The sequence below is a fragment of the Dermatophagoides pteronyssinus genome, unplaced genomic scaffold (assembly GCF_027571235.1).
Source record: "Dermatophagoides pteronyssinus isolate colony J.1.1.1.1 unplaced genomic scaffold, Derpt_VIB-CSIC_2022.12 sq0007, whole genome shotgun sequence".
Taxonomy (NCBI): Eukaryota; Metazoa; Arthropoda; class Arachnida; order Sarcoptiformes; family Pyroglyphidae; genus Dermatophagoides; species Dermatophagoides pteronyssinus.
This window is the reverse complement of record NW_027461531.1, coordinates 1668605-1695742: the sequence shown is the minus strand read 5'-3', so window position 1 is coordinate 1695742 and position 27138 is coordinate 1668605. Positions and strand designations below refer to the sequence as shown.

General features: G+C 26.5%; 1 protein-coding gene across 1 annotated transcript in view; it reads left to right on the top strand.

Annotated features, from left to right (window-relative positions):
- The window catches only part of LOC113796049 (cell adhesion molecule Dscam1-like), a 45318-nt gene that overhangs the window by 8570 nt on the left and 9610 nt on the right, over positions 1–27138 (top strand). The window contains exons 2-5 of the mRNA XM_027346294.2: positions 2603–3354; positions 23571–23957; positions 26452–26616; positions 26700–27137. Of these exons, the coding sequence (XP_027202095.2) occupies positions 2976–3354; positions 23571–23957; positions 26452–26616; positions 26700–27137 (1369 nt within the window). The 5' untranslated portion in view covers positions 2603–2975. The remainder of the gene's footprint in view (positions 1–2602; positions 3355–23570; positions 23958–26451; positions 26617–26699; position 27138) is intronic.

Sequence of the window (27138 nt, the reverse complement as noted above, 5' to 3'; positions counted from 1 at the left end):
AATACAGTGATACAATATCGGTATAACAATGATCATTTTTCTTTTTTGGAATTTTCTTCAATCGTTGGATTATTGTACAAATAATAAATATGATGTTGATGATGATAAACTTTTTTCTTTACATGAAAAAAACTTTTGTTCTTTTTATACTTCTTTTATTTTTGACCTTTTTCTCCGAACTGGACATTACTTTTTTCTTATCTTTTATCGAGAATTTCTCATGGCAATGTTATGATGTTGATAAACTTTTACTTGTACTATTTGTTTTTTTTATTTAATTTGCAATAGAAAAATTTTCATTATTTGTTTGCCATCAGAATTTTTTCTGTTGAGAAAATATCAAAGATGTTGACCATAATATGGAGAAAGAAAAGTTTCTCTCTCTCTTTCTCTATTTGATCATTGATCAAGCCAACTACTGAACATGAAAAATTGATTTTTTTCCAAATAATTTGGATTTATTAGTATGTTGGTTTTTTTCAATTCAGTACCTCATTCTTGTTCAATTTTAATATCATCATCATGATCGGTTCTTTTGAATCTTCTGCACTTATTAATTATTAATCTTAATATTGATAAAAAAATATGTATTTTGTATATACTGTTTTTTCCTAATCATCTATAATCAAGATTTTTTTAATATCATTTTTTCCCTAAGCTCTACCAGAATTATTGAGAATTACATTCTGTCCATATATAAAAATTTACTAATATGAATAATGTTTGTTGTGGTTTATCAAGTTCATCATCATTATATGAGAATCGACTGACGATGATGATCCATGTAACCAATGAAATGAATCCATTTGTACATTGAACATTCCATTAGAAGAAGTGTATAGAATTGTATGGTAGCTAATATAATAGCAATATTTCATGTGTATTTATGTTATTTGTTCATTTATTCATTCAGTAATTTGTATGGCAAAAGAGATGAAAGAATGAAAAAAAAACCACAAAAAAATGGCATTGCTAAACATATAATAGGATCTTTTTTTTATTGTTGATTTTGATGAACAGAATATACTTTAATATTTTTTTAGTTATTGTATTCATCGATATTGATGATGATGATGATGATGATAATAATAATAATAATTTGTACAAATGAAAGTTAGATATTAGTAGAAAAAAACTTTTCATACAATTTTTTTTGTCCTAACCTCAATCCTGATGTGGGAGACCAGGAAGCAACAAAAAAAAACACTTTTATGTTGATGATAATGATGAACGACAATAATCGACATATTGAACCAGTGACCGAAATGTATAGAATTGATTCTAAACTTTTTTGTTTGTATTTTTTTTGTGTCATAATCTATAATGGTCCTTATGGTATGGATACTCCCATTCTTTTTGTTTCTTTGATAAATTGAAAATTTTAACAACAAAAATCATGAAAAATAACCAATAGAGTTTTTTATCATTAAAAAAAAGATAATAACGTATTTCTTGGTTAAAATGAAAATTCCTCTTGATGATTATGAAATAAAATGAAACGTTTGACATCTAATAAGTAACCATAAGTTATATAATGGTGGAACATTTTTATAAAATAAGTATATTTGTGAATTTTTTTTTGTCCATCTATAATCATCAGCATGGCAACATTGAAATTGTTGAATTTATCTTTGTTTTCCTTCTTTTTTTGTTTTGTTTCACATTTCGTTGTCCAAGATCATCATCATGTCACCGTTGAACTAAATACACAGTTTCCTATTGAAGATTGTCATTTATTTTGTGTCTTGTATCCCAACCATTAATCTTTTGAGTAGTTTTTTTTCATTTTAAAATAAAACTATCTGGTTCCAGATTCTAAAAAATTTAAGTTACTTTTTTCAATGCTTGATTTTGTTCACTGAAATAAAACTTTTAATTCAAAAGTGATGATCTTTTTTGACTAGAATTCATTTTCTTGAAAAAAAGGCGGAAAAAAATATTCGATACTTGGTCGATTTAAAAATTATTCTTGCAATGCTCAAAACTTGACCGATCATCCCTTTTTTTTGGTTTCTCTTGTTTTTTCAACATCATTATCAGGATGATCATAATGGTGAATGTGTAACCAAATGAAAAAAATAAGAGAATCTTTTGTTTGTATTCGAGAAGAATATATTTGTTCAAGAACGTTTGGCCCCATTTGGTTCATTGATTTTTATTATGCTTGTATCTATTCATTTGAAGTTTGAATTTCAAAGAATTTTTCAAAAAAAACGGAAACATTATTGTAGGTATTGAATACAATGATAACTAAGTGAAACAAAATTGTAGATAGCCATTAAATTGATGACGATGTTGATGATCATCATCATCATCTGCACGGACAATGATCAGTTTGATAATGTTGATACATATAATCACTATATGTTGTTGGTCGATTTGACAAGTCAACCGCATCAACTCTTTTTTATTCTAGTTTTTAATTTAAGATTTTTTGAAGATCTTTTAGAAAAACGAAATCATTTTGTCAACAAATAATGGTCAATAATGAAACGATTAGTTTGACTTGGAAAGCATCGTCAAAAAAATGTTCATTATGTTTGATTGAGAGTAATACTAATTTCCGATTCTTTTGTTTAAATTGTTTTTCTCTCTTTTATAGTGAATTGAATCGTAAAAAATGGCTCATCAACTCAATAATGTTGAAATAAATGTTTGTTATGTCTACCATCTAAAACATTGATGATGATAATAATAATGACTTTATCATCAAAATCGTTGTGGTTATATTTGGCCATTTTCATTTTACAATCATCATCAAGAATCGTCAATGGCTATCTGTTTTCTACGAATTCGGGCCAATCTTTGAGCTTGTCCTCGTCATCATCATCATCATCATCACGTTCATCCGTCCATCGTTTCTCGAATCTTTATGGAACTATCATCCATTGTCAAGATTATTTACAACCTATTACAACAACACAAAATCATCTTCATCATCATCAACATTGACCACCAATTCCATTAATCATCATATGAGTCATTTGTTGCCCAGGCCATCATCATCAACAGCTAAATCATCATTATTAATGATAGAAAATGGATTGGAACATGATCTGCAATCGATGCTTGATCTTGCCTATCAACAATATTCAAATAATATATCATTTGAATGGCAAGTTGGTTTTCAACAACAATCATCCCAACAATCATCATCATCATCATTACAATATCAAAAAGCAATCGATTTAGCGCAATTACGTTCAACCAATCCAAAAGATGGTACATTAGCATTATCACCATTTGGACTGGACTCATTCATACCAGATGTACATGATGCATATTATCGATGTTTATTACATATGCCCAATGGCTATGGTATTATTACAAGTCGTGAATTACATTTACAAGCTGGTAGGTCTTAAATATCTAATGAAAAATTTCTTTTTCTTTCTTACATTTGCAATTGAAAAAGATAATTTGAAATTATAATTAGATTTTAACCTTAAAAACAATATTTAATCAAAATGATATGTAACTAAATGTAATAAAAATGAATTCTATCATAAACTTCAGGTACCATACATTTATCTAATTATCATTAAGATGTTCAGTATAAAGAGATGTGATAATTATTCGTGAATATTTTTCACCTAGGTATGCGTGTGTGTGTGACGCATTTGTGAATTAAACGAAGCGAAAAAAATGTATGTTTTCTGCAAAAAGTTTCGATTCTTTCAATCGTGATGTTATTTGAACAACTTTTTCAAGAGAACTATTTCGACTTGTATGTGTGTCTGTTCGTATGTTGATAATAAGAACAACTTTTGATATCATTTTTTTCCTTTTTCTCCTTTAACCGCAATGAAAACCCGAAAAATATTTCCGATCTAAACACTGAAAAAAATAAATGAAAGAAATTGGGCGCCAATGACAAATGACATCCATTGCTCTCACACGCACACGAATACAGGAAAAGAAATGAAAAAAAAATTAATTAACTAAAACACATTTGAAAGCTTGAAACTTTGTCTTTATTCTTTTTTTTCTCATTGACGAGCCATTGCATCTTTAAGCAAGAATAGACGACGACAACGACGAAAAGACGATGATGACAAAAAAAAAGAAAAGAATTGAAAAGAGTTTTTGCAAAATCGAATTGTAAATGAATGACTGCGTGTGTGTATTTTTGTATTAATTAGATTAGATTAATTAGGTTCTTTGTCTTTGTTTTTATTTTAGTTTTTTTTTGCTGGTCGATTTTTTTTGTTCGCTGTTTGAATCATCATGTATTATTGGTTTTCATTCACAAATAACAATTTGTTCATTTACGACGATTTAGAAAAGGCGTATTTGTATGTATTATGAATCGAGAAAAAAAACTATTGTGCGTTCTGAATTCTAAATCAACTTGTCTATATGTATTTGTTTAGGATTTTTCTTTTGTCTTTTTTCATTGGTTGGTAGGCTGGTGGTCTGATATTTAGATAGATTTATTCAGCTTTTCTGTTTAGTAGCCGATAAAATTCCAACCGTATTTATTTCCCCACATGAAGATTCATCACTATTTTAATGATGATGACCATGATGACATACATTTACATAGGTACAGAATGGAAATAGATTTTTTTTGTTCAAAAATTGCTTTTTTTCTTTGTTTTTATTGGCTTCAATAATATGATAGTATAGTATTTGTATGGTATTAATAAATTTGTGATTGACAAAATATTTATTATTTAATCAAATTTAGCTTTTAAAGTCGATTTTCCTAGTTAAAAATAAAATGGAGATAATCTCATCATTTTGTCATTATCATTTGAAAAAATATTTTTGTTTTTTGTCTTACACTTATCGATAAATGAATGTTGAAGAATTAAAGTAGTGGAAAAATCCATTGATTATAATCATTGTTCAGTGTTGGTCGGTTTTTTTCTGCACACAATTTATCTTGATCACAATTCTTGATCTCATTACTCTTTACCATCGTTCTTTTTTCTTTTTCGCCAGTTTTCGACTTGCAAAATTAATGAGACTTGTCAAGTGATTCAATACAAAGCAAGAAAAAAACTATGTTCCAACGAATCTGAAGAGCTGAAATAAATGGAAAAAGAGAGGAAGAGAAAAAGAAAGTAAGAAATTAGCTCAGCTAAGCACAATTAAACCTGTTCAACCAATGACTAAGTATGTGATGAAGTGTTGTTGTCGTTTGTATTTATGATTGAAAGTATTGAAAATTGGAAAGAAAAAAATCTTGTATTCTTTACAACAAAATGTAAAAATCGGTAGAAAAAATCGATCCAATCATCATTGTTGTTGTCCAAATTCCAACAAACAGCTGATAATTTCATTTTCTGCCTATTATTGTTGCTGTCATCATTATTATTATCATTCATTCAATGACATTTAAAGTGAATGGGGAAGATAGCGAGAGAGGAAAAAGAAAATACATTCGATAAAATTATTCGATTATAACATTATAATATTTTGTGGTTAAAAGATTTTTTTTTAATTTCATTTTTCTTTTCATATTTCATTCATCGTTTTCGTTCCTGATCATTGGTTTTATTTTATTTTTCATTTTCGTCACTCTCACTATTCCGTGTGATCGGTGGCAATAATGACGTTTTTGTGGATCATTTTTCTTTTCCTATGTCTATATTCAATAACATACTTTATTTCATGACTAGTGGTTTTTAACATTTATTCATCCATCGAATTCATGAGTAAGGGAGAATGAGAAAAAAGCCTAAACATTTCCTTATTTTTTTCAATAAGAAAATCCATCGAGAATTGAAACATACATATAAATATAATATATATTTAAAAACCACATTTTCTTATTCGTATATTATGCGTAGAATTTCATATACACTAAAACATATTACAGTAATAATAACGGTGAACCAAGAATAGAACCATGTGAAAATGGTGAAGAAATTGTATGTGTTTGTTGTGCGAAAAAAAATTGCTGATGATAGCATTATACACACGCATTGATGAAATGAGATGATCACGAGAGTGAAAAGAAAAAATGGCAAAAAACTAAACGCTGGACGAGAATTTTTTTTCTTTCCTACATTTTATTCTCTTCATCGACCAAAGAAAAAAATAACCAGAATGGTTATAATGGCTTTCAATCTACATATATGTAAGAACGCCATAAACACATTGAGTATAATGGCTTTTCGTTTTAAGCGAATTACTATACTGTGCTTGGACTCAAAAATGAGCACCAGTAACCGAAAAAAAATCTTTGCCCATACAAATATGTATAATGGACACATTCAAAATCTTATTTTGCTTAAATTTTTTCATCCTTTTTTTTGTATAATCTGTGCTGAAAAAAAATATAAGGGAAAAAACACATAATACAGCTACGATAATGTGTTTGTGATTGGTCATTTTTTTCATACAGACAACAGTTAGAATAAATGTATCAATGTTGTCAATTATTATGAAAAGAATAGCCAATATGGTGATGATCATAATAATGATGATGATGATTATCATGAGCATCATTTTGCATTTATTTTTTTTGTGTGCAAAATTTAGCGGCATCAGACAAAAAATGTAAACTGATAAATTGAATTTTTTTCTCTGCTTTCATTCATACATAAATTTTGTAGGAAAAAAAAATGCAGAAATTCACAGTTTTTTATGATAGTTTGTCCAGTATGATAGGTTTCAGTTTACGTGGCCAATCACTGATATGGTTTTTTTCATAGTTTTTTTTGTCGTGGATCGTATTTCGATCTTTTCCATTTTTAGAAGAATGGTAGTTGAATGAGATGACAATTTTTTGCTTATTTTCACACTGTAAATTCAATGGACAAGATGCAAACGATAAAGAGTCAAATTATTTAATGAAAAAACAATCATAATAATCTGTACAATTATAATCTATAGTAAAACCAATGATTATTTTCAATGTTTTTTTGTTTCAATTTACCAAAATTTTTTGTCCGAACAGACTATAGAATAAATGAAAAACATATTTTTCTGGTGAAAATAATAATTTTTATAAAGTTTCATTTGAACATCTTGTTTTTAGATGAAAAAATTTTTATCGGAAAAAAACTTTCCTGAAAAAAATAAATGACACCATATTTTAAAAATTAAATAACTGTGTAGTACATTCTATTATTGTTTGTAATTAGTTTCAAACAACAACAACAACAAAATAATATAAATTTTAACCATCAGTTGTTCTTTTTTTCCACGAACAATATTTGCCTGCAAGATATAAAACTAATTCATTTTTGACATTTTTCTCATCACTTGTTTGGAACATAAAGTTATTACAATTGAACATATTTTTAAAATCGAATCGAAAAAAAAGAAAATCAATTACAAGAGTCATCTGGTTCCATAATTTGAACTGTAATTTTATAACATAAATTTCAAACAGAATTTATGATGCAAAAAAATGATGATGATATTGAATGGATCAATTGTTATCATGAATATATCGTATTTCTTATTGGTAAATTTTTTCGATTTTGAAAATTTGTTCTCGTCCATTTTTCTTTCTTTTGTTAAATAAAACAAATTTTTTGTTTTCTTCAATTTTGCAATACAATATATCAATTCTGAAATGGAAAAATAAAACAAAAACAAATGATAACATCTTTTAGGATATAATAAAATGAAAACAAAACATTTGAATTGATGGAAAGAATTTATATAAGATCAACTCATCTTTAACATGATGATGATATACGGTCTTTAACGATTAAAATAGATCGACTGTCATTGTTTAATATTCGTTTGTATATTTTTTCCTACAAATATAAATAAATAAATGACATTTGTTTGCGAGAAAGTGAATAAAAGTAATTCGGATAGTGAAACTGTTCGTTTTTGTTCTTTCAGATCATTTACCATCATCTTTTATTTTTTCATTCATTTTTGTTGCATTCATTTCATATGTACGTGGAATAAGTAAAATGCGGAAAAAACAAAATTGAGTCCAAAAATTATATTTTAAAAAAGAATGGATAACATTGAAAGCAAAGAACAAGAAGAAAAATTAAAATACAGTAGATATTTTTAAAATGGTCAATATGTTTGTCCGTTTTTTGTATTTGTTCAAGTTCCAGCAGTTTTTAACCAAATGATTAATGATTCTACATTGCATTCTTGTTGTTAATGTCGGTGGTATTCATCATCATTGTCAGTAATAATGTGATAGAAGTTTTTTTCTCTTATCATATGAAATGTTTGATCGTTTTTCGATGTTCCATGTTTGAAATGATAAAAAATCCATTTAGATCATTTGTTTGTTATTTTATAAAATAGACATAACATTAGTTTAGTTTAGTTATAATAATATTTTTATTTGTATGTATATACGGGCAATTTAATTCCGTAAACTTTAAACTTCTCCATATTTTTAATCTTTTTTTTTCTCATATATTGTTTGTTCTCAATACATAAAAACTTATTTAAAACAATGGACGATAATATCAGGTATGTACACCATATTTATGATGGCTTTAATCCTATTCTGGTTTTAATGCAGTGAATGACTGAGAAAGAAATAAAAAAGAAGATAACTTTCATTTATTCTTCGGAAAAAAAATTTAATTGGATTATAAAACAAAAAATATCAACTTTTTTTATATCATAATCATTATGATGAACAAAATAATACGTGCCTAAATTTGAATTAAACCGTACATATGTTGATGATGATGATGATCATCATCATTAAATTGATTCAAATTCAATTTGAAAAGTTTTTCCTGTTTTTTTTCATAACTGGAATAAAATTTTTTGAAATCATCAATGTCCATATTAACCCACAATGGGTGGTACTAGAACCAACAACAACAATAACAAAAATGCTATTGTTTGTTTGTTTTTTTTGGAACTGATCTTGCCTTAATATTTACAAATTTGAATTGATGTCTTCATCATCAATTTTTTTCAGGATAACTATTATTATCGTCATTTTTTTCTCTTCAAGTTCATGGTTGATTTTACGTTTGATTCAATGGTTCAAAAGTTAAATCATGAAATATTGATCATGATACACACACATATAAAAACAATGCCTGAAAATTATGGGAAATATTTGACGGAAAATTTATATTGAGTTAGTGTTTACGTCAACTATATTGTGTCTCACATTCGCGATGCTTTATGTCTAAATAATTTATCTTAATCAATTTCTATCTGTATGATATGTGTGGCTTCTATGTTCTTGTGTTTCACGGAAACAATAACGAACTAACACCGGGAACTTTGTTCATTTTTCTATCTTGTCTTTTTCAAATGTTTTTCTACACACCACATGCACTTGATATTGTCATGTATTTTATCCAAATACAGATATACACACAGCATGTGATGCCCAAAATAATAATACAAAAAAAAACGTTGTATCTTACCGTGTAGTTGTATTATTGTAATCATCGTCTTTACAAAACGAAAAGATGAAGAATGAAAAAACGAAAAATGAAAGGTTAATTTGGCTAAGTGGTTCGGATTCCGTATTTACTGTATTCTTATTCGAATACATAGACATTATCATAACACACACCCGTGTTTATTGCTTAGATGGACGTACTAAAAAAAACTTTTTTTTTCTTATAAATTAAATGTAAAATGAAAGAAATAAGTTTCATAAAATAAAAGAAAAAAATAACAGATATTGCAAATTGAATCGTAAAAAGATGATAATAATAGAAACATTGTCACATTTCTTTTATTCATCTTAAAATCATTTTCAATAGATTTACGAATTCTATACCCCAAAAAAAAACTTTATAAAATATTCATAAAGTATTCATCGTAAATCTACGGCTTTGTTCACTTTTTCTTCAATCTTTATTCATGAATTTCGAAATGATTGTTTTGTGTGTGTGTGTGCCATTGTCCATCAAGAATAAAAAAAATGATTTGATAAAATTTTTTCACTTTTCAATCGTATTTAATAATATTCTTTTTTTTTATTTTAGTCGACGACCGGCCGCACAAATTATATCAAAATCATTTATGAATTTGTCAAATATCGATACAAATTGAAAATGAAATTGTACAACATCTGGCCATTTTCGGATTTAATATAAAAAACATTATAAAATGAAACAACAAATAAAAATGAAAATATGGTCTTTTTTTTTGTTGCCCATTTTTTGATGAATAAACAAATGAATTTGAATGAATACACCAAGCTATGATGATGATTGTAATAGAAATTCGATGATGCCCAAACAAAATTGATTTCTTTTCAACAGAAAAGTTTTTTTTCTAAAAAAACGATGATCAAATCGAATAAAATTCGATACAAAAAAAAATATGCATAATCGATTCTGTTTGAGAATCAATGATGTTGATGACCATGATGATGATAAATTTTTTTTTGTTGTTGAAAATTTTCAACATTTCAAAATTTCAATACAATAAACAAACAACTATTTTGTCATTCATATTACTTTCAACTATAGGTTCTTGTCATATGCAAGTTTTTTATCCCCTTTTAAAGTTTATTCATAGTTTTAATGCATTCATTCAAAATGAATGAATGATGGATTGTTTTTTGTTGTTTTATGGATCGAACTTCAATTTTTTTTTCATCTTATTTCAGAACAGAAATAAATGGAAAGAAATTTAAAAAAATATTCTAATAATAGTTGCCAGAACATTTACTTTCAATCAAATTCAATTGTAATAAACTGAATTCGGACCCAAATTGATTGAAAGAATTTGTTTTTTTTCAAACATGAACACTGTAATTGTTTCATTCATTTCCTGTCTTTCTTTGTTGTTGAAATGTTTTCAAAGAAATTTTCCAGAAATATCGGAAATATATCATCTTCAAAACGTTTTGAATTGAAAATGAAAATAATAAATAAGTAACAAAACAAACAAAATGTGTGATCATCATAAATAATATTTTTAGGTTTTGAACAAATAATATCTCTGGACGGAAACCAGGTTGTCGGCCATCATAATCATCATGAACTGTTTCAATTTTTGATGATGATTCAAACATCAAAAATCGTTTATTTTTTTGTATAACTTTTTTCCAATTTTCCGTTTATGAACAAAAATGTTTTAAAACGCAAAGTCACGTAGGTTTTAATTAATTTTTCCCCCATTTTCATTTTTATTCTTGTTTATTTCATCAAGTTTTGTGTTACTTCTTTTTCCTGTTTTTTATTGTTCAACATTCGAATGTTGAAGCTTCGATGACATTGATGATGAAGAAAAATGACATTTTTTCCAGAGTTTCATTTTGGGTAAAAATGTTGATTAAATTTTGAGTATAAAAACGAATTTAACGAGGAAAAATGGAAAGACACATGTTCAATATTAAATGATAAAATGTCATATTTTTCATCATTCAATTCGATTTGATTTGAACCGGATCCAAACGCTTTCCAAAGTCATTCATTCTTACTTGTTCTTTTTGTTGTTGTTGCTCTAATCACATATATTCTTTCTGTTTGTTTGGTTGAAATTCAAGCGCGTCACCAATTTTTTAAATTTCATTGGATTTTGTTTCATTTTCTTTTCAAGTTATTTTTTTCAAAACAGAAAAAAAATCTTTTCAAAACAGAAAAAAAATCTTTTCAAAATCATTTTCATAGTTTTTATTTCATCATCTGAATTCTCTATCAGTTGTAGGTTTTAGCTTTGTTTCCACATGATTGGCCTGTTGTAGACAAAGAAAAAAATGAAAGAATTATATTCGTTTTGAAGGAAAACTATTTTTTATTTTGGTTGTTTCACGGTAAACAACAACAACAACATTTTCCGTTTTTGTTGTTGTTGTCGTTTGTTTGTTTGTTTGTTCATTTAGTTTAAAGAAGAGTTTTCAGTATGTTGGAAAAAATTTCCGTTATTCTTGGAAATGTTTGAAGTGAATATATGTGTGTGGAGAAGAATGAAAAAAAAATTCATTCGATTCTTTTCCTCTCTCTCACTCATTCACTCAATCGTATTTAATCTTGATTCTCTCTCGTTTTTCCTGTCAAAATTGAAAGTTTGATTTTCATTTGCCCGTTTTTCTATTTTTTTTTTTTTTTTTGCTTTTTACATTGGCGTCCATTTAAACGGAAACATCTTAATCAAAAATTTCACACTTACAAAACAAAACAAAAATACGAACAAACAAACAAACACATACGGTTCACAATAAGTGTGTGTGTGAAAAGTGAGAGAAAAAAATAGTTTAATTTTTCAAAAAAATTCTTTCAAATTGTCAATGATCGCAAAAGGAAAAAAAAGAACGACACAAGTTTAACTGTGATGGCCTGTTCTGAATTTGACATATAGTGATCAAAGTGTATAGAAGAGAAAAAATGAATTGAAATTATATCGGTTATCGAGCATTTTTCATATTTTTTTTTCCTTCGTTTTATTCTTATGTTGGGATTGTTTTGTACATGTCAACATCATGATGTTGATAACAATAAACCAAGAACAGATTCTCCATTATGAACGTAGAAATAAATCGTAACAAACGGCAGCCAAATTCTCCACAATAATTATAATAATTATTTTTATTCAATTAGTTGAAAATATTTTTCTACATTTATCAACTCTTTTGGTTGTATACGAAAGATTTTTTTCCCAAACAATCATTTGAATTTCCTATTTAGTTCAAGAACCTTTTTATGTTTTTTTGATTACAAAAAAAAATTGCTTGGTACTTGAATTAGTAAATGAATTAAAGATAGAGTGAGGACAAAAATTAAATTTTCGTTTCGAAATACCACTCACACTTAACTTTGTTCTCATCATCTTTTTTTCAAAAAAAATGTGAACGGAAAAGAGAAGAATATAAGTTTTTTTTTGTTGATGACAAAAATCCAAATGTTTTTTCCTTTCTGCAAAAAAGTTATTCAATCTGATGTGGTGGTGATTCCATTCGAAATGAAATTTCATTCTGGAATCAACAATATTTGCTTTTTTCTCTTAAATAAAATCAAATTTAATTGAAAACATACAACGATCTCTTTTTTGGTATAGTAATATTACAGAAAAAAAACTTCTAGCGTAAATTTCGAGAAAAAAAATATTAACGAGATTTTTATTCTCTCTTTCCATTCAACCAATTTATATTCGTCGTCGTTTTCATCATTATATCTTTTTCAATTCGGTTCGTCTAATTTTGATTATTATTAATATCATATTTGTATAATCACATACAAAAAGAAAACACAAAAGAAAAAATTCCATAAGAATGGATAAATCCAATTTAAGATGATATTAAGACATTATATGTTATAATGATCATCATGATAATAATTATATTTCGGTAATAATATCTAATTAAAAATTATTATTCAATTTATTTTTGAATAAATTACATAGAGGATTATGTTCAAAAGGAAAAATTAATTTTTTGTAGATATTTGTTTGTTTTTTTGGTTCTCTTTTTGAGATAAGGATATATGATTTAAAAAAATCAAAAATCCAATAAGATTTGTATCTGAAATTTTGGTATTTATCATAATCATTTTAGCTTTAGGGCAAAACAATAAATTGAATAATTTTTCATTGAAAAATGATATAAAGATTTTGAAATTCTAAAAATCAGTCTAATTTGGATAATTAAATCAGTGAAGGAAAGACATAATAGAATTCTAATTCTGTTGGAATGTTTTGCTGATAAAAAAAATTAGCTCGTTATGGAAAAAGCCATATTTGTAACTATAAATAATTTATGTTAACAATATTAAAGTGAAAAAATAAAGCCGTCTGTATTGAATTCGATAAACATAAATTAGTCTCTTTTTTTTTGGTTTTCGTAAATAAGTGATGTGAGTTGTGAAATCATTGAAAATAATGGTCAAATCACGAAATGTTGAAAAAACAAACAAACAACACAAACATTGAAATCAAAGTGCAGAAAATTTATTGTTATTTTTCAGTTGGCCATCATTTCAGATATCGGGGATATATTTATTTACGAATTTTTTTATTTGGTTTTTCATTTCATTTCATTTATTTCAAGGCTGATATTTCACAATGATCGTGTCACCAATAAACAACAAAAAACCATTTTGGTTCGTTAGCTTGATTTTGTTGTTATTGTTATTGCTTGCTGTTGTTGCTGCTGTCGTATTCGAGAAAATGACAAATTGCCCGAAAAAAATGAAGAAAAAGAAAACTTTTTTCATTTAAAATATCGAAATATTTTCCTTTTTCCTGATGTTGTTATATATGGATTCTGTTTTTTTTTCATTCCATCTTTTTTTCCTTTTTATTTGATGATTTTCGTAAATGCCTGGATTTTCTTGTCTTTATTCTAATAAAATTGAAACAATTAAGCTTTTTGAAGGATTAAGTTTATATTGAAAAAAGACTAATCTAGATTACTTTGTTCATGGTTTCAGTGAATTTTTTTCATATTCATTCTAGCATTTTGAATTTGAATTTTTTTTTTGGGAAAATAGAAAGAAATATCGTCTCGCTTTAATTTTCACGAGAAAATATCTTTTTTTCATTTATTATTCTTCCTACATTAATCTTTCTTTTTCATTGTGATTAGTAAATTCTTGAAATAATTAATCTAAATATGATTCATCTGCGATTATATTTATGTTGATTATCATTTTCAATTATTCAATTGATTGATTCTAATCTATATCTGATCACGATAATCTGACGATGACTTTATTTTGACAGTTTTATTATTTGTTTCTAACGAATAAATTTGCTACAATATAGCTGTTTTTTGCCTGCAATTTCCAAAAAGATGCCCATATTGCCGATGATGATGATGATGATAATGACAAAAAGGAAGATTGTACATCAATTTGATAAATTAAAAAGTTTAATCGCAAAGTGTGTGTGCGTGTGTATTGATTGAACAAAAAAGAGACTAAAGAGACAAGGAAATTTTTATTAACACTCAATACTCAATTAAAGATAAAGCATGATAAAATTGAGTTCAAAAAATTCTACATCAAAATGAAACAAAATGTTTAGAATCAAATATTTTGTTAGTATATTGTGACTATGATTAATTAATGACTCTATTTTATCCCATCATGATGATTCTATTTTTTTCTCGTTGTTTTTCATCTTTTTTTCTGTATCTTCTGATGTACATTTGGTATATGTGTGAATACAAATTTATAGACATCATTCAACAAAAAAAAATGAAGTAAAAAACGGGAAGATGTACTATGAACCAAACACACATAAAACAAAAACAATTTCATCTGGAAGAATTCCAAGTAATAATTGATGAATTGACCAAAATTCTTATTTATCATTCGATTCATATGTTGGTATTTTTATTTCCGTTTGGATAGTTAGTAAATATTACGTATTTTCCCGACCAAATATAAAGAAGAGAAAAATGATGATGATTTTATACAGTCAAAATATTTTGCATTGTTTTTTTTCAAAGAAAAGAAGATGAATCTGTCAAATTTTTTTATTAATTATTATTTATTGATCGTCATCATCTTCATGATTATTATTTTTCATTATTTTGATTATTGTGATGTCTCTATTTGTTCCGAATTCCGATTTTATCATCGAAAGTTGTTCTTATTTTGATATCTTTCGAAAACCCAAATTATCTTGTTTTGAATGCCAATGCTAAAAATAAAATGATTCATCATTTTGACTTTGATTTCGTTCTGGAAATAGTTAGCTACTTTCACGAATCACAATCCATAATAATTTCAAACTTTTGTTTCAATCATTTTTTTCAATTAAATTTTATCACCCAATATTCTTTATTTTTCGCTTCCAAAAAAAGATGACGAAAAAAATAAAAAAATCTTCAATTGGAATTTTCTCATAGGATTTCCTATAGATATCAGACAACTATAACAACAAAATCAGATTTAAATCCACAAAGTGAATTTTCAATCATGGATGAAAATAGTGAAATGAAAATTCATCATAGTTGAATACTTTCAAGTTTTGTAGATGTATAAACTTAGTTTCAAAGCAAAAACAAAATCGAAAACAATCAATCATTTTTTTCTCCTTTCATTCACGCACAACAATTGATTCTACATTCCGTATAGATGTCATCTTTATATTTTGTATGCATATAAAGACCGTTTTCAATGATGAATATTATCATTATTATAATGATTATAATAATAGAATATTCAGCGCAACAAGAGCTTATAATTTTGTTTGAATATTCTGTATACGGCGTGTATGTGTGTGTAAGCTTATCAGCTAGAATACGTTTAAAATGAAATTTTGAATAGAAATAACAAAAGAAAGACAAAAGAATATAAATGAAAAAAAAACAAAATTAGACCAATTTTGAAACTATGACAATCAATCATGAATCAATTGAAAAAATTGATTTTTTTTTGCAAATCTCAATATATTTTCAAATGTCTATTTCTATTTTGGTACAGTATTTTTATTCTCATTCATTTCGTTTGTATTTGTTGGCCAGTTTTTTTTTCGTCATCCATGGAAAATTAATACATTAATTCAGTGCACAAAAAATTTAGCATAATTTTTTACTGCCAACTAAAATGAATTGAATGTGATTAAAAATGGTAAATTTAAGGATACTGATATTCTGCTATTTGTTAACCTTGTCTGATTTTTTATTCTTCATTCTAATATTTTTATTATTATCATATATCTAATCACAATTAACTTGATTAATTGAAAGCATTTTCTTTTTTTTCATTATATGATTACTTGATGATACTTTTAATGATGATGATAATGATGATGATATAATGATGAATTTCAAATGTCATTAAATTTTATTCGCTGAAAATTACGTCAATCTCATTAATAAAATTCTTTATACAAGAACCTTTTTTTTGTTTACTTATACTATCTTTTTTTCTACTGCCCTAATAATCTTTTCATGAACCACAGTCTCGATGTTTTTATCTATTTTTTTCGACGACTATTTTCTTTTATTCTTTTGTTCGATTTTTTTTCTTGTGTTATCGAAAATTTTTATCCATTTTGACAATGAATCGATCATCAACCATTTGGGTCATGGTTGTAGAGTAACGATCTTTAATGATTTCAAGATTTCTGATTGAATTTTGTTTTGTATGGTTTATAAAAATATGGTGCTATTCATTTACATGCAAATTAATCTCTTTCTTTTTCACTTTTTAAAATGTTAGCCTGCAAGTTTTCGGATTCAGATACTGATTCAATGCTTTTTTCTTGATTTGACCATAATGAATGAATGAATAAATTTTTCGGTTTCTCTTGGGAAAGATATCTATGAAATGTTTGGTATGGATGATCACAACACAACCACTGTGAATAATTGTAACAAGCAGGCTAAAGTTAGCTTCACTGCCATAAATAGCTGCATGAAATAAATGTTGTAAACTTCGATTTTGTCTACACACAAAATTTTAACACGAAGTTTCAGTAATGTTACAGTTTCAACATTTAAAAATTTAAATTTCTATCTTTTTCTCTAAATTTTGGTTTTCAAAAGTTTTAAATAATTTTTTTCCATTAAATATTTTTTTCGCTTTCGTTTTAAATTTTCATGATGAAAAATTCTTTACATTCATTTTTGTTTTGTTTTTTTAAAATTGTGTTACATTTGTAGAATTTAAATCCTTGAAATACTAAACGTTAATTAACATAATGACACAGAAAAAAGTTCGTCCAGATTTGAATTCATCTCGAATTACATTCTTTGTTGTTTTTTTTGCTATCTTTCACATTTTGATGATACAAATGTAATTGAATGAATGAATACATGTAGGAAACTTGTAATTAATTGTTGATTCTTTTTTTTGATATTTATCAAACTGAAATTTGTTTGATTATTTAATGTCATCACAAACCCACATGTACACAGATTGAACGAAACAAAAAAAAAGCATTTTTCATTACCTTCATGATGATGACAAGAAATCAAGCAAAAAAAAATATGTTTATATGAATACACGTCTGTAACATTTTTGCTTCATTTTTTTCCTCTCAAAATTCATTCATTGTCATAAGTTCCAAGAATCCATTAAATTCATGAATGCTTTCATTTTAAGCATAGCTAATAATGTTCAATATAAATGCACGCAAAAGCATTTTCTTTTTTTTTCTTTTATTGTTTTTTTCTCATTGATTCAAAGCAAATCAAGGAAGTCTTTGTTTTTTATTATATGGTTTTGAATTTATGTTTTAATACTTGCAAACGAATTACCTATGTAAATTGATATTTCAGTTCTGGCTTGTAAAAAAAATAAATATTCATTCTAATGAACAAAAATATAAAGAAAATATTCTAGATTCTATGCAAAACATGTAAGAATTTATAGTAGTTCGGGTTAAATAAAAATCACAAAAGTGAACATACACACACGCACACAAAAATCACATTTGATCCAATTTAAAACAATTTCTCATCATCATCATCATCAGGCGATAAGAGAAAAGTCATTATATTCTCACTGTATGTGTCTGTTTATATTCCTTGCGATTTTTCTCATTTTTGTTTTGTTTCAATCATGATTGCATGTTTGATTTTCGTCAACGGGTTGTCGTCGTGGTTGTTGTTGTTTTTATGAAATTTCAGGATATTCCAAAATCATATTAAATCAAATGACTGGAATAAGAACCAGAAAAAATTTATAGTTTTTTCTCGTATCCTTGGTTGCTATGGTTTTTTTTCTTTGGTTTTGTTTTTGTTTTCCGTTCAATTCTATTTGCATCCAAAATCTTAATGTAACAATGGTTTTAGCTCCTGATCAAACCATATCAAACAAAAGGAATATAAATTTGCAACCAAAAGACTTGAATGCATAAGGAATGCCAATTTACATAAAATTTAAATCAATTTATATCTATTCAAATAGCAATTTTTTTCTTTTCTTTTGCTATTTCTTTTTTTCATTCGGAGTTTGTCGGTTTTGTTGTTCAATAGATTTTTTTTCAAACTCATCTCACTTGTATTCCATCATCATCATCATCATCATCAGCATTATTGGTTTTGATGATATACGCATATCTTTCAGATTTCTTATTCATCAATTCTGGAATTCAAATTCAAATTTTTTTTTCATTTTTTACTTTGTTCTGTTGCAATATATAGTTTTTTTTGTATTCAAACGAGAACAATAACATCGAATGATAATGACGAAAAAACAATGCTGCTTAAATTGAACAAAAATTTCTATTAAGAATGAAAGAGAAAAGAAAAAATATCATCATTATTATCATTATAATTTTGATCTGCATCTGATTGTTTTATTTTTAGATGATTTTATTCCATATTGTTTGAGATTATCTGATCATAACATTAGAATTTTGTTGTTGTTTTTTTCCTATATATCTGTAACGGATTTTCTTAATTTTTCTATCATTTTTTTGGTGTTCATAGTTGACAAAATAAGAAAAATTTGGGCTTCGAAAAAAGTAAACATTTCAGACAAATATTCTCACCCAAAAGATAATGGTCGATTAATAGCCATAATATTTTTGTTTATGTATGTTTTAAACAATTTGGATTTTTCACGAATCGTAAAATTTTTTCACTTCTATTTTTTTTGTCAATTCTTTTTTTCATTGAATAGATGTCGTTTTTTCCACACACATGGAATCTAAACAAAAAAAGTTTAATTTGAATTGTGTGATTAGGTTTTTCTATATTTGAATTGATACAAAGTCGGGAAGAAAACAATACTTTGTTCAACCTAAACTTTTGACAGGCAATGTAAAAAATTTTTTCGTATTCAAACCAAATCTACCGAATTTTCATTGCTTTTCAATGACAAAAAAAAATTTCTTTTTTTTATTGTCACTGTTGTTGACAATAATTTCCATTATTTTTCGAAACGAAAATTCCATCGATTTAAATCATAAAAAAAACTACAGGATAGAATGGATGGAATGGATGGAAATAAATCGATCAACGATTTGAAATTGCAAGTGAATTTTCTTTTCTTTTCCCATCCATTTATTCAATGTTGATCGGAATGCTATTCGAATGAAATATAGAATTTTAAATTTTGAATAGCAACCATTGGATCGGATTCAATAAAACATTAAGAAAAAAAGCAATGGATAATAATATCATAAAATGAAAATGATATTAGCAATAATGGTAAACATATAATCGTAAAGTAAAACCGGAATTGTAAATTTCTATATTTCGATGTATTTTCGATTCCAATTCAATTCAAATTACCAGAAATTTATTGTCATTAAGCAATGACAATTGGCCAATTTTTTTCGAGTTTCTTTGATGTTTATATTTGAAAATTTTGTTATTATTGATGGTCGGTCATATTTTAAAATGAAAACTATGAAGGTTTTTTTTAATTTTTTATCAACAACATATATGGTTTTTTTCTTGGTAAGAAAATGGTTAGGTGAGAACAGGAAAGAAGGGAAAATATTTTTTAAAAATGTCAATATAATGATCATGATAATAAGTATGCATTTAAAGAGCTTTTTTTCTGATATTGTTTTTGTGTTGTTCGAATATTTTTGTTATTTCTCATTTTCAAGACAAAATATTCTTTTCCTGTTGTTGATGAGACGTATTTTTTATGTTGATGTTAAGCGTGAATCGATTGACATTCAATAAAAAGCCAATTTGCTTCTGTGAGTCAGAATAATTTAAAATATTTGTTGAAAATTTTGTCGGGAATTTTTTTCAAAAAAAATGCTAATAATTTTTTGCTTATCCATTTTTACATTCAACAAAAAAAAACATTAACAGGCAATGTTTCCGGTTTTTTATTTATACTCGTTATAAAGTGTCATATTATTCAATATATGAATGTGTTTGATGATTATATTGCAAAAAAGCGAATATTTGAATTTGGTTATAATTGCAATTGAAATACGTTTATGGATTCGAATTTATTGAAAAAAATGGAACTGAGAATTGATCAATTTTTGATTTTCGCTGTCAAACGATGAATATTTTGTGTGTGTGTGTGTTGTTCTTTATCACTGTACAGAATGCAAATAAATATACGAAAATTTTTATAATAATTTGAATCGAATATGAATATATTCACGATTGCCTTAAGCTATCAATAGATTTTTGTACTGGAGAACTTTATCATTTTTTCTTAGACGACAATTCAAAGAAGGTTTTTACTTTTATTCTCGTTGTCATTCATGATTTTGCTTTTTCAGACATCAAGAATAAGTGTAATAATTTTGAATGAAATACATTTTTTTTCTTCCCGATTTATTTTTATTTTTTTGACGAAAATGAAAAATAACTTCAATCATTATTTAAAGTTATACAATATACACATAGTGAGCCGAATAAAGTCAATGAATTTACAGAATTTAAGAAACACACACACCTTGTCATTTGTCTTATAGCCTAAAGCATTTTGTTTTTCTTATTTTTCTTCTCCCTTTTTTTTGGAACATCATGTTTTTTAATTAAATTTTTACAACTTTTTTTCATCATCAATTTTCCATCATCATCATCAATTCAATTTGATGTTATTTTTTCTCTATTCATCATGAAAAAATACAATGGATGCTTTTTTTTCAATTTGTTAAAATGAAGCTTCGATCATTCATTTTAATTTAATTATGGATGTCGATTTTTTTCACACTGTTCCACTCATCATAAATGATTATAATTGATATTATTATTTTTTTTTTATTTTAAAAAGGATACTTTTGCCCTCATCTAATCTGCAGACAAATAACAAATAACGGTAGCAACATTTATTTTTTACATTCATCCTATGTTGATGATGATGATGATTGTGATTAGAATGATAGTCTTGCTTTTTTATATAAAGAAACAACGAATTAATTCTTTTTCCAAATACATATTGATTCGATTTAGAATTCTATCATCATCATCAACATGGTAATCATGTGAAAACACACATACACACAAACTCATGAAACATTTTATTCGAAAAATCTATATTGCAGTAGCGAAACGGAAGAAAAAAAAGGTCGTCAATTTTTATCTTTTGGATATTAGGAAAAAAATGGGCAAAAAAAATATCAAAAATAAAAAGAATCCCATAGTTGAAGTAGAAATTAACCTAATCATTATGATGATGATGGATGACTGATGATCGTGAGTGAGTGTATGTGTGTTTTTTTTGTATGTGGTTGGTCTGATCCTACTGATCGCATCGACGCCCGAAAATATAAATTCTTTTTTTTTGGTTTAGTTTTGGAACTGAACCGAAAAAAATTTGGTTTTTTTTTCATTTCCATTTTTCTTTCTCTGGTTGCCTTTATCACTTAACCAAATTTGAAAAGCAAAATTTTTGCTAGTAATTTATTTCTGTCTATATGTGTGTTTAGAATACGGTTGATATTCAAATAAATGAGAAATATAATTGTAATGATAATGATTAATAAAATAACAATCACAGAACATGAAAATCATCAATGATTATTCCAAAAGAGCAAGAAAAAAAAGGTCATCAATTTTGTATGTATGTGTGTTTTGGAGCTGAAAGTTTTTCTCTAGCTCTCTTTCTTTTGTTGCCATTCAAAAATTATCATTCAATACTTTTCAAATTATTTTTCATAATTTATCGTTATTTGATTTTTCAAATGAATATTTTAAAATTTAAGTTTTTTTCATTTTCATAAATGAAAATTTTCTTGATTAATTAATTTATTCATCTTATATGATGATGAATGTGGAATTTCCAAAATAATTTTTGACCAGATATTTTTTTTTGAATTTCATGAAAAAACTTCAAATGTTTTAGCTAAATAATCAAGAAAAAAACCGACAGCCATCATCATGATAATGATATTAGTGGTAATCAACCAAACCATCATCATCATCATCATCACTATCAATATACACAAATTTGCATTTCTATTGGAATAATACGTTCATTCATTCGTTTTGTTAACCGACGACAGGGAGAGGAAAAAAATGCCGACAAAGAATGGATATAGATTAGAATGAAAAAAAAGGAAGCGATATAGATGAAAACGATTGCTGCACACAAACACACATTTATACTATCAGTTTCTTTCGCATCGTTTGAGCTTTTTCAAAGTTGATTTTTCCATTCGTAAGCAAACGAGAAAAAAATCTTGGTTTATGATGAAAAGAAATAGTACTAAAAAAAAAATCTGAAACGCTTGTCTGAACACACTTGAAACGAATTGTGTATGCATGTATTACATCGATTCCTTCGACCAGAATGAAAATATAGGGAAAAAACTTGTACATCAGATACCACATCATAGATGAATTTTGTTGTTGTTGTTTTGCATTTTTTATTCCAACAATACGATAGATTCGTTTCGGAGAAAAAACACTCGACTTTTGATGATGATGATGATGGTGATGACGATGTGGATAAACATTTTTAACGACCGAATCCACAAGACAATTACTTGGGCTAGCAAATAGACAAAAAAAAATTTTTTTTTTTTTTGGTCAACACAATAGGGTGCTTGTGATGGAAATTCATTGAAAGAAAAAAAATGGATAAAGTTTTGAATTTGAAAAAAAACGAAAATGCTTGATGCGGTTCATTTACGATTTTCTTTCTTTTGGATGCCTAAAAAATGAAATATGTTTCGATGACGGCATCAATGAATGAAGAATTATCATCAATATTTTTTTATGAAAAAAATTAATTTTTATTCCAGTAAATTTTTCTTTGTATTCATTTCGATCATGTTAATGATTTTGGTAATTATTATTATTTTTTTGTTGTTCTTTATTTTAACAGTGGTCGAACGTTTTACAACTAATAGAGCATCAACAATCAAATCATCTACAAACACTATTAATATGGATCATCACACAAGTGCCAAACAACGTTTAACACACGAACAAACATTATCAATGGATGATCAAATGATTCGTGTACGAGTATTGAATTCATCCGAAGTATATGAAGGAAATGATGCAATATTGAAATGTGAATTCAATCGTTATAATTCGTTATATGAAGTAGCCGCTTGGTTTCGTGATGATGGAAAAATTTATTTACCATTAGAACGTCTTGTATCTAGTATACGTCGTACATTGTCCGGTGGATTATCAACGTCATCATCAACATCATCATCATCATCATCGTCATCATCATCATTATCGTCCAATACAGTTCACTATGGTAAGTTCAAAACTTTATTTCAATCATTCCTATTTCTAAGTTAATGGCCATTTTTACCTACAAAGAAATTTGAATTAATTAAGAATTTTTTTATGCTGCATTTTTTTGAAATTCTGAATCCATATTCGGGTATTTTGCTGTTGTAAAATACTAAGAAAAACAAAACATTATTACTCAAATTTCTTACCAGAACAAATTAGCCATTTAGTTCGCTCTAATCATCATCATAATGATCATTCGAAACAAATTAAACGGTAGCAAACTCGATAAAAAGTGCAAGAATTTTCTCCTTTTTTCCTTCTCTTTCCTTTTTTATGTTAAGAAACAAACAAAAAAAAACAAAAAACGGAATAAAAAGCGGTAAAAAAAACTTTGCTTTTAAAATTCATTAAGAATTCATATAAATAGAAATAAAACTCGAAAAGATTCATTTGGAATAAATTAGTATTTTGGACTTTGAAAGAAGAAAAATAAAATTATTTCATTATTTCTTTCTTTTTGCTATAGGGAATAAACCCATATAACGATGTGTGTTGGTGGGAGGAAATTTTTGCTTAACATGGAAAAAATAAATAAATATTTGAATCTTGAAAACGAAAGAAAAGGAAATCATTTTTAACACTCATATTTTGGATTTAAATTTTTTTGTTTTTTTTTCTCTTATTTCTTGAATCATATTTTTTCATTCATTCAAAACAAAACAAAAAGAAAACGCATATCCAACAATCATCATTTGTTTTTGTTTTCAAAACATCCGGAAAAAAATTATTTATATAATTGAAATGAAAAACAAATTTCAATTTCAATATGTGAATTTTTTTAAATTGTTTTTTTTTCTTCAAAATGTCGATTCACCAAATGTCCATTATTATTGTTTTCCAATTCCGAATGGTCAAAGATTCTATTTTTTTTCTTGGTTGGTTATTATTTTTCATTTTTTTCCACTTGGGCTAGAATTGTCGTATTATATAGTAGATAAAATACTAGAAAAAAACTAATAATAATGGCTTCAGAATGGATTAAATTGAATCTGTATCGAACATACATACAATTTCACGTCTGTTTCCATTTTCTACTATTTATTTCATTTTCATTTTCGTTTTGATCCTTTATGGATTGAAATGAATTCTTCATTTACCATTTGGAACCATTATAGCTATTAGCTTCCATCGTTCGTCTTGTTCGATATATTTATATATGTTGTCGTCTAGTGTTTTTTTTTGTCTGTATATATGTGTTTTTTTTGTAGCGGCCAGTACGTGATTGTAATCAATAAAATGGACACCACCAATGTCAATGTAGATGAACGAATAGCGAATCGTATATTTTATGTATAAGGAGAACCAAAAGAAAAAACGAATGCAATGAAGAAATTTATTATTCAATACAACAAATGATTGGAACAAGAGCCATTCGATTTTTCTTTTTTTTTCTTTTTCGATTCCTACTTTTCATTGGTTCAAGCTCGAATACATCGAATTGGTTCAGGCTGCCAATGTATATGGATTGTCATTTCGGAAAATGACAGAAAAAAAGCTAATCAAACTAATCATATCACATACACACAAAAAAAACACATCAGATCAAAAAAAGAGAGGCAGAACTAAATCGAATTTAGAAACAAACAAAAAAAAACAATGACAACACGTTAATTTCGAAAACAAAATAAGATAACGATGTGAATTAAATCGATATTGAATGGGAATACAATGTTTATTTAAGAAATGTTCATTTCGATAATAATGACCAATGTTTGAAGAATTTGTTTTGTTTATCCATCGTATAATAATTTGTAATGTTTTCAATAATCGATACCGCGAATGTTTGCAAAGTTTTTACCTATTTTTTCAATTTTATACAATGCTATAATATATTGTATCGACTTTTTCACGCACACATACATTGATGAAACAAAATGAATAGAAACAAAATCAAAAACTTTCCTCACTAGAATCATTTTGAGTTGGAATTCAAAAAAAAATTGTCCCATATTTATTGTTCAAATATTTTTTATATTTGAAAAGAATTTTAAATATCTGAAACCATAAAGTTATTCATGGAATGTTTGCTTATACACACCATGATATTTATGTGAATATACTGAACGAAATTTGAACTGGAATACCAAATACAGAACCAAATCAAAAAGATTGGGACCAATTTTTTCATGAAAATTTCCCGACACATAACTATGTTTGTTATTTATATTTTTTTCTTTCCATTTTGAATTAATCAAAATTTTAAAAAATATGGCTTTCTTTCAAATGCTTTTTGAAATTCTGATAAAGAATTATGGCAATATAAAACTATCATTTTTATCTTCATTTGCCTTACATCGACGTAGTTTCCGTCGAAGAAAAAATTATCTATCATACAAATTTCAAAGGAGATAACTGCTAATTCCGTATCATTTTTTTTCTAAGATAATCAACAATTTTGAAGATAATTATGTCAAAATAATTAAATAACATCATTTTTTATGATTCAATTCTAGTGAATTTTTCTACAATCAGACATTTTGTTTTACCTGGTAGTGGAGATTTGCTCATCTCAAGCGTTAGCTATCGTGATGCTAAGCATCGTTATCGTTGCCAAATTCGTCATCAAATCACAAATCATCGTCAATATTCTCAATCATGGGCACACATTTTATTCAAAAGTGAGTGTATTTGGGATTTTTTTGATACCTGTATCCTAAAATCGAAAACTCAAAATATTTTTTTTTCTTCAAATAAAATTTAGAAACAAATGATTTTTACAATTCGGGTCCAAGACTTAATCCACAATTACAAAGTCGTCATACAATTGCGATTGATGAAGGTGAATCAGCTTTCTTCTATTGTTCATTTGATGGTTATCCAACACCTATGGTTGAATGGTACCATACTGATTTGAAAACTTTAAGTACTTTTGGTCCTGAATCTATCGCCCAATCAACATATACGATCGGTTATGAGCCGTATGTTGCTCACTCATCATCAAATAATAATGTGAATGGTGATCATAATGAACCCGTTCAAATTTCGAAACAAATATCAAATCTAGCCAATGGCCAATATATTTATGGTCGTAATTTTCTTGTAATCGAAAAAGTTTCGATTGAAGATACAGGAATCATTTCTTGTGTAGCTAACAATTCTAATTCCATCATACGACATGAAATGTTTCTGTTTGTCAAAAG